This window comes from Eptatretus burgeri, chromosome 16 (genome assembly GCF_056783735.1).
Source record: "Eptatretus burgeri isolate ZD-2024b chromosome 16, Ebu_testis_v1, whole genome shotgun sequence".
NCBI classification, from domain to species: Eukaryota; Metazoa; Chordata; class Myxini; order Myxiniformes; family Myxinidae; genus Eptatretus; species Eptatretus burgeri.
The window spans coordinates 25,284,192-25,296,965 of NC_140976.1; the positions used below are offsets into that span (position 1 = coordinate 25,284,192).

At 42.0% G+C, this 12,774-nt stretch overlaps 1 protein-coding gene across 8 annotated transcripts in view; it reads right to left on the reverse strand.

Moving 5' to 3' along the window:
• Positions 1-12,774, reverse strand: part of EP400 (E1A binding protein p400) — a 144,870-nt gene that overhangs the window by 101,931 nt on the left and 30,165 nt on the right. For all 8 annotated transcript variants that reach the window (XM_085859265.1, XM_085859266.1, XM_085859268.1 and 5 more), the window contains 8 exons: positions 9,559-9,736; positions 9,311-9,447; positions 9,050-9,219; positions 7,749-7,920; positions 7,044-7,180; positions 4,568-4,754; positions 2,400-2,566; positions 2,112-2,278 (listed from right to left, as the gene is read on the reverse strand). In XM_085859265.1, the coding sequence (XP_085715391.1) occupies positions 2,112-2,278; positions 2,400-2,566; positions 4,568-4,754; positions 7,044-7,180; positions 7,749-7,920; positions 9,050-9,219; positions 9,311-9,447; positions 9,559-9,736 (1,315 nt within the window). The remainder of the gene's footprint in view (positions 1-2,111; positions 2,279-2,399; positions 2,567-4,567; positions 4,755-7,043; positions 7,181-7,748; positions 7,921-9,049; positions 9,220-9,310; positions 9,448-9,558; positions 9,737-12,774) is intronic.

Genomic DNA, 12,774 nt, shown 5'->3' on the forward strand with positions numbered 1-12,774 from the left:
GTTTGCTTTGAGAATGTTGACGGAGAAGTATAGGGAAGGCCAGAAGGAGTTACATTGTGTGTTTGTGGATTTAGAGAAAGCTTATGATAGGGTGCCAAGAGAGGAGTTGTGGTATTGTATGAGGAAGTCGGGAGTGGTAGAGAAGTATGTGAGGATGGTGCAGGATATGTACGAGGACAGTGTGACAGCGGTGGGGTGTGCAGTAGGAATGATGGACTGGTTTAAGTTAAAAGTGGGATTGCACCAAGGATCGACTCTGAGCCCTTTCCTGTTTGCAATGGTGATGGACAGGTTGACGGACGAGATCAGATTGGAGTCTCCATGGACTATGATGTTCGCGGATGACATCATGATCTGTCGGGGGAGTAGGGAGCAGGCTGAGGCACGCACTGGAGAGAAGGGGAATAATAGTCAGTAGGAGTAAGATGGAGTACATATGCGTAAATGAGAGGGAGGATGGTGGTATGGTGCGGTTGCAAGGAGTTGAGGTGGGGAAGATGGATGGGTTTAATACTTGGGATCAACTGTCCAAAGTAACGGAGAGTGTGGTAGAGAAGTGAAAAAGAGTGCAGGCAGGATGGAGTGGGTGGAGAAGAGTTGCAGGATTGATTTGTGGCAGATAGGTAGCTGCAAGAGTGAAGGGGAAAGTATATAAGACGGTAGTGAGACCAGCGATGTTGTATGGTTTGGAGGCGGTGGCGCTGACAAAAAGACAGGAAGCGGAGCTGGAGGTGGCAGAGTTAAAGATGCTGCAATTCTCGTTGGGAGTGATGATGATGGACAGGATAAGGAATGCATATATTAGGAGGGACAGCGCAGGTAGGACAGTTTGGAGACAAAGTAAGAGAGGCGAGATTGAGATGGTTTGGACATGTGCACAGGAGGGAAGCGGAGTATATCGGGAGAAGGATGCTGAGGATGGAGCCGCCAGGTAGGAGGAGAAGAGGAAGGCCAAAGAAGAGGTTCATGGATGCGGTGAGGGCGGACATGCGGGTGGTTGGAGTGTCAATGGAAGATGTGGAGAATGGAGCGAAATGGAGACGGATGATCCGCTGTGGCGACCCCTAACGGGAGCAGCCGAAAGAAGAAGAAGATATATACACACACACACACACACACACACCTCCATATATATATATATATATATATATATATATATATATATATATATATATATATATATATATATATATATATATATATATATATATATATATATATATATATATATATATATATATATATATATATCGATACCCATGCACATGCATGGGATAGCAGTACAACATAACTGGTAGCAGACGACATACCGTACACGGGGAATGACAAAAATCCGCATTGTGCAAAATGCAAGTGGTACTATGGAACGCCAAGACTTCCCAAACATTGTCGGCATGTCCGCTAAGTGCCACAACAATTTCATAGGGATCGTGTGACAGCGAGCCGACTTTTTAGTGTGCAAGCTTGGTATTATAAGATATATATATATATATATATATATATATATATAAATATACACACACACACACACACACACACACACACACACACACACACACACACACACACACACACACACACACACACACACACACACACACACACACCTCTCCCCCTCTCGAAATAAGTCTCCCCTTCTCGAAATACGTCCCACTGACACTTTCTCCCCTTACCCCTTCCACTGACACTTTCTTCCCTTTCCCCACACCATCTCCTTAAAGTTTGGAGATGTCAATTTATCTTCTTTTAGATTAAAATTTGCAAAACAGACAAAAATTCAAAATGATTTTTGAATGCACTTCCATTACAGTACACAAAGCCATTGTTATTTTTAGCATTGCGATATTTCCAAGTGCAATACTGATTCATGAACTGCATCATAAAAAATGCATCATAAAAAATGGATTTTTATATCATTAACGAAAAGTTTATTTATGGCCATGGAAATTGAGGTGGTGTCAATGTTCAAAGTGTTAGCCCTTCATCAGAACAAGAGCTCTCACCCTGCACTCTTTTAGTCTGGCAAAGCAACAGTCAAAATTTCAGATGCATGGGAAATGGCATACCAACATAATTACAGAGCAACACATGCAATGAGAAGAATCACACACCGGAAGGTACAAGTGTTTTGGATGGTGTACCAGGAAAGACCCGTGCGGATGCCTGGACATCCTTTTCAGCTGTGGGTTCCAGCTTGTTAGATGTGCGCATGTCCATGCAAAGTCCCCAGGCTATCTGCCCAGATGGCTCTTCACCAAACAGCACTGGCTCAAACAATCTGTTAGAAGGTATGACCGGACATTAGAAGACAGCAGCAGGAAAGGGAGGTTGGAGTTTCTGTGTATTTATCACATAACCAAACATTTTGTCAGCTCAAACACAGATCTGACTAATCTCACGTTCTGGGCTTCAGCTTGCATGGTGGTAGACGTGTGGCTTCCTCTGGCTGCAAGGTTATCTCTTCAATGAGCTTACGTGTGATTTTCCTCTGGTTTACAAGCTGAGACTGGAGGCAAGAAAGCTGCCACTCTAAACCCAGAAGGTCAAAGAGGGAAGGGTCCACAGTCTGTTTCCAAAAAAAAAAAAGGATAAAAAAAAAGTAAAATACTTTATCAGTGCATGGGTGCTTAAATGATAAAATGAACATCAGAAAAAGTCATATATATATACATATATACATATACATATATATACATATACATATACATATATATATATATATATATATATATATATATACATATATATATATATATACATATATATATATACACAGTGGGGAGAACAAGTATTTGATACACTTCCGATTTTGCAGGTTTTCCCACGAACAAAGCACGTAGAGGTGTGTAATTTTTTATCAGAGGTGCACTTCAACTGTGAAAGATGGAATCTAAAACAAAAATCCTGAAAAACACATTGTATGATTTTTAAATAATTAATTTGCATTTTATTGCATGAAATAAGTATTTGATACATCAGAAAAACAGAACTTAATATTTGGAACAGAAACCTTTGTTTGCAATTACAGAGATCAGACTTTTCCTGTAGTTCTTAACCAGGTTTGCACAGACTGCAACAGGGATTTTGGCCCACTCCTCCATACAGATCTTCTCCAGATCCTTCAGGTTTCGGGGCTGTCGCTGGGCAACACAGACTTTCAGCTCCCTCCAAAGATTTTCAATTGGGTTCAGGTCTGGAGACTGGCTGGGCCACTCCAGGACCTTGAGATGCTTCTTACGGAGCCACTCCTTAGTTGCCCTGGCTGTGTGTTTCGGGTCGTTGTCATGCTGGAAGACCCAGCCACGCCCCATCTTCAATGCTCTTGTTGAGGGCAGGAGGTTGTTGGCCAAGATCTCACGATACATGGCCCCATCCATCCTCCCCTCAATACGGTGCAGTCGTACTGTCCCCTTTGCAGAAAAGCATCCCCAAAGCATGATGTTTCCACCTCCATGCTTCACAGTTGGGATGGTGTTCTTGGGGTTGTACTCATCCTTCTTCCTCCAAACACGGCGAGTGGAGTTTAAACCAAAAATCTCTATTTTGGTCTCATCAGACCACATGACCTTCTCCCATTCCTCCTCTGGATCATCCAGATGGTCATTGTCAAACTTCAGACTGGCCTGGACATGCGCTGGCTTGAGCAGAGGGACCTTGCGTGCGCTGCAGGATTTTAATCCATGACGGCGTAGTGTGTTACTTATGGTTTTCTTTGATACTGTGGTCCCAGCTCTCTTCAGGTCATTGACCAGGTCCTGCCGTGTAGTTCTGGGCTGATCCCTCACCTATCTCATGATCATTGAGGCTCCATGAGGTGAGATCTTGCATGGAGCCCCAGACCAAGGGAGATTGACTGTTATCTTGAACCTTTTCCATTTTCTAACAATTGCGCAAACAGTTGTTGCCTTCTCACCAAGCTGCTTGCGTATTGTCCTGTAGCCCTTCCCAGCCTTGTGCAAGTCTACAATTTTGTCCCTGATGTCCTTAGACAGCTCTCTGGTCTTGCCCATTGTGGAGAGGTTGGAGTCTGATTGATTGAGTGTGGACAGCTGTCTTTTATGCAGATAACGAGTTCAAACAGGTGCAGTTAATACAGGTAATGAGTGGAGAATGGGAGGGCTTCTTAAAGACAAAACTAACAAGTCTGTGAGAGCTGGAATTTTTACTGGTTGGTGGGTGATCAAATACTTATTTCATGCAATAAAATGCGAATTAATTATTTAAAAATCATACAATGTGATTTTCAGGAATTTTGTTTTAGATTCCGTCTTTCACAGTTGAAGTGTACCTATGATAAAAATTACAGACCTCTACGTGCTTTGTAAGTGGGAAAACCTGCAAAATCGGCAGTGTATCAAATACTTGTTCTCCCCACTGTATATATACATATATATATATATATATATACATATATATATATATATATATATATATATATATATATATATATATATATATATATATAAATATATAACATTTGCCGATAAATTACTGAAATATTCAGACCCGACTGCCAATAAGGCTTGTCAAATTTGTAGTTTCAAATGAAATATCAAGTCCAAACAACCTTATCGATATCCTTTGCCAGAATTGACAAGACAAGCGAAGGAACACAATAAGGAAGTGGCTTGAAGACGAATGGCGAGCGTGCTGAGGCTTGGTGGACGAGTTGAGGATGCTCGCAAACACGGCAGAGAGCAACAAGGAGGCGCAAAACACAACACACATCCCTCGAACGAAGAGCTTGTTCAGCCCTAAAAAGTAAAAAGAAAACAAACAAACAAACAAACAAGAACACAATCATGATTTACATAAAATACAAGTCAGACTCAGCAGAAATGAGATCAAGATTAAAGTGAAATGAAAATCAAATTTCTTCCCATAACCTTAGAACTGCTTAGTTGTGAAATTTAAACTTTACATCATCCTGATGGGAAAATAAGTCAATTCACTATCTTCAATGGATTTTAAAGGTAACTTATCTGGAAGCATCTATGCCTTATTCAGGCTGGGATGAGACATGTGCTGTGCTCCAGTTTCAGGAAACAGCCTCGATTCTGCGGCGCTTTCAGGCTAATGCCTGAGTCTGCCGCACCTCCACTCGAGGGCACCCACCCCCCAACCCCCGTGTACGCCGCACCGAAGCTCGATAATACACACCGGGTCCACAGCTCCAAGGTATGCACAGAGTCCGCCGCGCCACAGCGCGAGCATACGGCCCCGAGCCTGCGCCGCAGTCTGACCCGAAGCATTAACTCCAAAATTCACGGACCTAACTTCCTGCGATTGATTCTGTGGGGGCTTTTTATGGACAATTTGATTCAACGTCTCCAGACGTGTATTGCAAGAGAAGGTGGACATGTGCACAAAAAAAAGAAAAAAGAAAGAAGCTTCAAACATTACTCTGTTTCATATTCAACTGGAAATATTATTGTTATTGTTGTTTTACTTTATAAATAGTAAGTATCCTTGTGAGGGACAAACAGTTATTTCCCTCTCTAGGGGGCGCATCCAGATGGAGAACACAACCCCACGAGACCTTGCTGGCCTGATGCATCATTCTAAATTTGGTCGGGTAGTTTGTAACGAGATGTTTTAATCAAATGTTAAGGGACGGACGGACCGGACACCGGGACCCACTATGAGCTTATTTCAGAGGAATAACCCCAAAACAGGACCACTGGACCTGTCGCTTATCTGGGCCCTGTGCTAATGTTGTAACCCAAATTTGGTAGAATTCTGACTGGTGGGTCTGGAGAAGAAGATTTTTGAAGGAATTTACATGATTTTCCCAAAAATTTACCAAGGCCACCATTTTGACACACTTCAGTCACATGATCGGCCTGACCTCTGCAATCTAACATCACGACCCTGTCCTCGTGTAACCCAAATTTGGCAGCATTCTGACTGGTGGGTCTGGAGAAGAAGATTTTAAAAATAATTTACTAAGGCGCCATTTTGACCAACTTAAAGTCACGTGACCAGAACGGGCTTTGCAATCTCCATTACTGGTCAGGAGCAGAACCTTGCTGCCAAATCCACCAAGTAGTCTGGTCGGAGAAGTCAAAATAGGAGACGGACGGTGCATGATGACAATACCTTATCTGGAATTCCAATTCCAGATAAGCTAACAAGTCCCTCAAAGCCAAATATGTAAATAAAGTGGTCTGTAGAATGAATCTGATTATCTTAATAGGATGCTGATGTATGTCAAAATGGAAAAATAAACTCAGGCCGAGTCATGTCAGGCCAAGGACACAAAAAAGGGTGAGTTTCATGGAAAAGTAGCACAAGGGTTGTGGCCAAGGATAAATTAACAATTCTTGTCTTGGCCACACAACGTCAGTCACAAATCCTTTTGTCATATTATGTCTATTTATAAATTATGACTGAGAGAGGAAAGATTTGGGGGCAGGGTGAATGAGTTATGGGGGGGAGGGGGGAGTGGGAAGAAGGGAGTGAGAGAAAATTGAAGGGTGTGGGGAAATGTTGGAGACGAGGGAAAAAGGGCTGTGGGAGGACAAAGTAATTTAAGGGAAATCAAATGAATGGAGAAAAGGTGGGTGGGTCAACAAAAATAAATAAATAAACAACCTTTTTTTTTTTAAAGCATGCCATTTTTGCGATTAAAATACAAATCTTTCAATCCGGTACAACTAAAGCAAAACCACAAAGTGTGGTCAAAAATGAACTAGAACGGAACTTTGACGTCGCGATGTCGACAGATATGCTTCCGCCAATATTATACGTACTTGTACCAAGTTTGATTTAATTCCCTTCAAATGTTCTCAAACATCACATTTTTACCTGAAATGACCTTTGACCTCTTGCCCACATAATCTAATCAGTTTATGTAATCATTATACATACTTGTATCAAATTTGACTTAGATCCCTTCAGCCGTTCTTAAGTTATCGCGGTAATGGAAACCTATCATGGACAGACAGACAACTTGAAAACATAATGCCTCTGGCAACTTTGTCAGCGGAGGCATAAAAATTCAGACGTCAAAATATAATAAAAGGAATAACCAAGATATTAACCTTGGCTCAACCTGCAGGTCCTCGTAGAGACGGCGCTGAAAAGGTGACATCTGGCATCGTAACACCTGCTCGACCCTACGTGGCATCTGGTTCTCCACATCACGCCGCAAACGACGCAACCAAAATGGTTTCAGCACCTAATGTGGATTCATGAAAGAGTTATCATCCTAAAATTCGGTAAATCTCTGAATTTATATCGATGCATATATGTGGGTATGGCTGAACCTCATAAAAGTGAAAACAGCTTGGCCAATCTCCAACAAATCATATATATCTGGTGGAGGTATCCAGCATCTTGTAATGGCCACAAAATAATTCCCCAAAACCCTCCCCTGCAAGGATGGGGAGACGACATTTTCACATTTGCACGTGGTTTACGGATCCCAACCAGAGGGAGGTGGTATTACTATCTATGGGCAAGAAATAAGTTTGCCCACCCCTCCCACAAGCCGCTCCGAGACGAAGCTGGTATTTCCGGTGTTCACTGCAATCACCAAGTTGATAGATGCGTGTCCTAGCAATCAGAGATGTGATGGAGAACTCTCACAGGCTCAGCGACTTGTTCGTCGACATCTCTTCTTGTGACCAAATCCAAAGATCTTGCTGATCTCACAAGTGTTATTGTTCAAGTCAAAACCTGCTCCACTTACTGTGGATAAGCAACCATTTCAATTACCAAGAGAGGAAAAAGCAAATGAAACCCACTTTGTAAAAATGCTGTGAAAGTTTCTCCACATAGTCAGCAGCTGAGGAGCCCAAAGACAGCTGCTCCTGCAGAGACCAGCAGAAACATTGTGGAAAGAGGAGACGGGCCTGGTTCCAAAGTTGGGGAAGATTCTTGCCCATGGCTGAGTCAAAGAGCAGTAGCCTATAACAGCTGGATGAGACATGTGGTTGGGGGAGTACAACATTTGAAATTGATAGATAATGTGGAATAAACAGTGTAATTTTTCTTATCAAGTCCTCACTGTCAGAAGAATTCCATTCCCCAATCTCATCCATGATGTCATTCACGAGCACTTTTTGCTTCAAACTCTTGGAGATGTAATTTAGCCAATATTAAGAAGCCACAACAAGTGTCAGATGGACCCACCACCACTTGATGGGTCCTCCCTCCAAAATTAAAATGAGATGGTTCTCAACAAAACCACTGCACATTCTCCCCATGTACAGTGGGGAGAACAAGTATTTGATACACTGCCAATATTGCAGGTTTTCCCACTTACAAAGCACGAAGAGGTCTGTAATTTTTATCATAGGTACACTTCAACTGTGAAAGACGGAATCTAAAACAAAAATCCTGAAAATCACATTGTATGATTTTAAAATAATTAATTTGCATTTTATTGCATGAAATAAGTATTTGATACATCAGAAAAACAGGACTTAATATTTGGTACAGAAACCTTTGTTTGCAATTACAGAGATCAGACGTTTCCTGTAGTTCTTAACCAGGTTTGCACAAACTGCAGCAGGGATTTTGGCCCACTCCTCCATACAGATCTTCTCAGATCCTTCAGGTTTCGGGGCTGTCGCTGGGCAACACAGACTTTCAGCTCCCTCCAAAGATTTTCTGATGTATCAAATACTTATTTCATGCAATAAAATGCAAATTAATTCTTTAAAAATCATACAATGTGATTTTCAGGATTTTTGTTTTAGATTCCATCTTTCACAGTTGAAGTGTACCTATGATAAAAATTACAGACCTCTACGTGCTTTGTAAGTGGGAAAACCTGCAAAATCGGCAGTGTATCAAATACTTGTTCTCCCCAATGTAGATGGAAGGGAGGTGACGCTGGAGAACCTGGTTTTAGATATGACATTTGCAGCTGCAATTGCTCTTTTTGGCCAAGATAGGGTTGTAGGAAGTTGATTTCAATGACAGTCAAGCACTGCTGGTAGAACAGCAGCAAAAGCAGGTAAAGGCAGCCAAATAAAAGGTTTGATTTTGTTTAAAACTTGAAATATCCCATCTTTGACACAATAAGTCGGCAAAAAAAAACCTTTGAATGCGGAGGAGAGGTCGCCACCGTGGCAAGTCAACATTTCGAATGTGATGAGCAGCATCCAGCACCATGTGTTGCCAACGACAGGGGGAAAAGGCCCGATGGTCACGCAGTAGCATCCGGTAAGTGGTGATGCACACATGCATCACATTGGGATGCTTCCATTCCTCATACAAAGATGGATAAAAATATCTAAGAACAGCAAAAAGTCAGTTGATACCACATTTACAATTTACAGGTTGAAGAATCTAAAAATACCTTTATTTTGTTCTGACACTCCTGTTTGGAGCCACAGTAAAGTCGAACTTTCATTCCCGGGCACCAGGAACCGAAGGCATTTTCCCAAGCAAGCAGACGAGAAGGAGGACACACAACCAGGTGTGGCCCCCACAGTCCTGATCACCAAAGCAAGAAAGTAGAAAGAGAGAAAGATGAAAATTAAAAGTACCGTATACAAAATGGTGAAGACAAAGCTTTGTGCAAAGGAATGACATTCCACTACTTGCCTGCATCTCCAGCCAAGTAAGCAAGCAGAGCCACAGTCTGCACAATTTTCCCCAGACCAGGCTCATCACCAAGAATTCCTCCTGCACCAAGTTCCCACAATCCCACCAGCCAATCTAAGCTCACGAGCTGATACTCGCGCAGCACTCCACGCAGCAAACGAGGAGCAGGTGTCACTACCTAAACATTTTTTTTGGCATGGTAAGAAGCATATAACATGTCAAACAAAAAGATAAAGGATTAGAATAGCACAACTAAACTGTTGTACAAATTAACTTAAGTTGTGTAAATATGCTGATTCTAGCTCAGAGAAACAAACTATCTGGTTATAGACCATGGGCCAGATATGGCCACAGTGCACTCCCCACCTCCCAGCAAACCTATGTTTTTCTGAATCCCCTGAATATACTGAACACGAATATGAATGTTAACATTGAAAATTTTGGGATGCACTACCTGTTTTGACCTTTTGAATAGGGGTACCCTAAAATTATACTTTTATCGATTTGCATCAAATTCAATTTACGGATGGAATCAAAATGGCATGCAGAAGGCCCAAATCATATCCAATATACATGTATGATGCATCAAATTGAAGATAATTGCATTCTGATAATCTATATATGTCTAACAGTGTTGTACATTAAATCTAAATGAAATTATATACATTTGAATATATATTCCCTATCTTTCGAATAAACACAAAATCAACACTCCGTATTCCTCAATGAATATATTTGACATTATATTAATTTTATTGCAGGTACAGATTAATTATTTAATGATAGTGAGAAACTGTTTTAATTACTTTATATTTCTTGAAATAGGAGACATACAGGAATGGTGTCGGTGTTGGAATGGAGCATATCCTGAACGGAAAGCGAGTCGTCACAGTCGATATTTGTTTACATATTATTTAAGATTTATTTCCAAAACATTCATGTTGAATGTTCAACTGAAGATAACAGGTTTAGTTAAGATGTATTTTCTTTCTCATTGTATGACTACTGATAAGTTTTAATTAATGGAAATTAAGTAAGGTAATTAAGTTATATATTCCAGTCCAAATCAGAAATATTTAAGAATGTGATACAACATTGCAAGAATTAATACTGAATGAAAATATGAAGTTTTAAGTCCTGTTTCCTTCTATTTTCAGGTTCGTACTAGCTGTGCACAACATAGTCAACTGATGTCTGACCAGCAAGCAGCAGAAAGTGGCCAGGAGCGTGAAGACCCACCTCCCAAGCGTCAGAAAGATGATAGTCATGGAGGCTCGAAGTCCCGATTGGAGCACGAATGCATTGTGCACATCCCTGAGTTACAATATGGCCCTATGGTGCTATTATCCTCAACAAAGGATGCCACAGCTGACGAGCAAGGTTGAAGGAGATCCGAGACAAGAGACTGGCGCAACCACATGGATCAGTCCAACGTATGACGAGTACCTGTGACCTAATGCCAGATTCCCTTACTGAGTGTCACAGATATCACAGAGAATGTGATCAACGATTTACCATGAACCTCAGTCGCATCTCCACTCCATCATGCTCCAAGTTAAGTCGGAGGGATTATTCAGGGAACAAGGTTCAGTTTTCATCCGATTGCATCTTCTGTAACTCAAAGGGGAGACGAAAGGTCAAGATCAAAGGGACACACCACTGAAGGCTTAAGCCAGTTTGAGTGTGACAGATGGCGAACAGTTCTCGAAGTAGCTGAAAACAAATGTGACGAGAAATTACTCACACGGATAAGAGGTCATGATTTGTTTGCTGCAGAAGCGAAGTATTACAAATCCTGCCGGGTTATGTACACACAGAATCCAGAGAAATGGAGGAGTACAATCACAGAGGACAAGGAAAGACAAACAAACCTGGCACAAGCACACAGTTAGGCCTTTGCAGGAGTTCAGAAAGTCATAAAAAGAGATATCATGAGAGGCAAACACATGATCAAACTGTCAGAGCTTTCCAGCATTTATATTGGCAGCCTACAGCATACGGATGTCACCAATCCCAACTTCCGTGGGGAAAACCTTAAAGCTAAGTTAGAGAAACATGAAAAGTACAAGGACTCATTGGTGTTCTGTAGATTACACCGTGCAGGAAACTTCCAAACTTAGTCTACAATGCAGAGAGTGGCACAAGCGATGCAGTAAGATGTGCATATGAACTTGGTTCTCTTGATATGGTCCAATAATCTGGTAGATATCTGCATCAAATGATCCTTGACACTGAAGCCACTGAACACCCTTTCCTAGGCTGCCCAAGTTTGTACCAGTTCTTGCTAGATTAGGAAACACATGGGAAGTACCCGATGACCTGGTGGATGACCTGGACGAGTTCACCTGTGCGTTATATGGAAGACCTCGTACTCGGAGCGTCGATAAGTTGCGGTTCATGAAAATGAATGAGTTGTATGCGAAAGATGATGACCGTCTCTCCCGTTCGAGCACAGTTGACCTTCGCACTCTCCCTCCATGCAAGAAGAGCCTGGAGCAACACATCCGGAGAGTCAACTTCCAACTTTGCATTTGGAAAAGAGCCCACATTGCAAATATTGAGATCCCTGAGTCAAGTGATGGACATGGGTGGATTTTAGTTGAGGGGAAGCTGGAACCTCTTTGGTACGAGAGAGGGGTCCTGCCACAGCAGTTGGGAGACATCGCTGAAGATTCAGCGAACATCAATGACTCTGACTCGGACATTCCAGACGAATCGGACTATCATAATGGAGACAGCTCAGAGTCTGACAATAAGTAGGATTAGTTGCAATTCACATTAACGACAGGAACATTCATTTCTATTGGAGTATACTTCTGTTTTGAATTGTTTAGAATATATGTTGTATTTCAATACTCACCATGTTTGAGATTTGGTCATGTTATTTAGGCCTAGGTCACATTTGCCACGGCAGCCGTGGGGTCTCCAAAATCTGCGGCCACTAGCAATTATACGGCGGCCACAGTATTTCCATGGTCACACAATGTAGCAGTCACATATGGTTTTATTTTTCGGGGAGCCGCACGGCGTATTTATTAATTGTGGAGACCGAAAACGTGGGGTTGCCGTACGGTCTTTGATTTGATGTCGCATGGTGACCTTAAGGGGGCCCTGCGGCAGCCATAGAATTAAGTCAGACGCAAGGTAGCCTCAAGGTGCCCGCAAGTCGACCGCAGGGGGGCCCTAAGCCGAACGTGTGGCCAGACGGACGGGAAC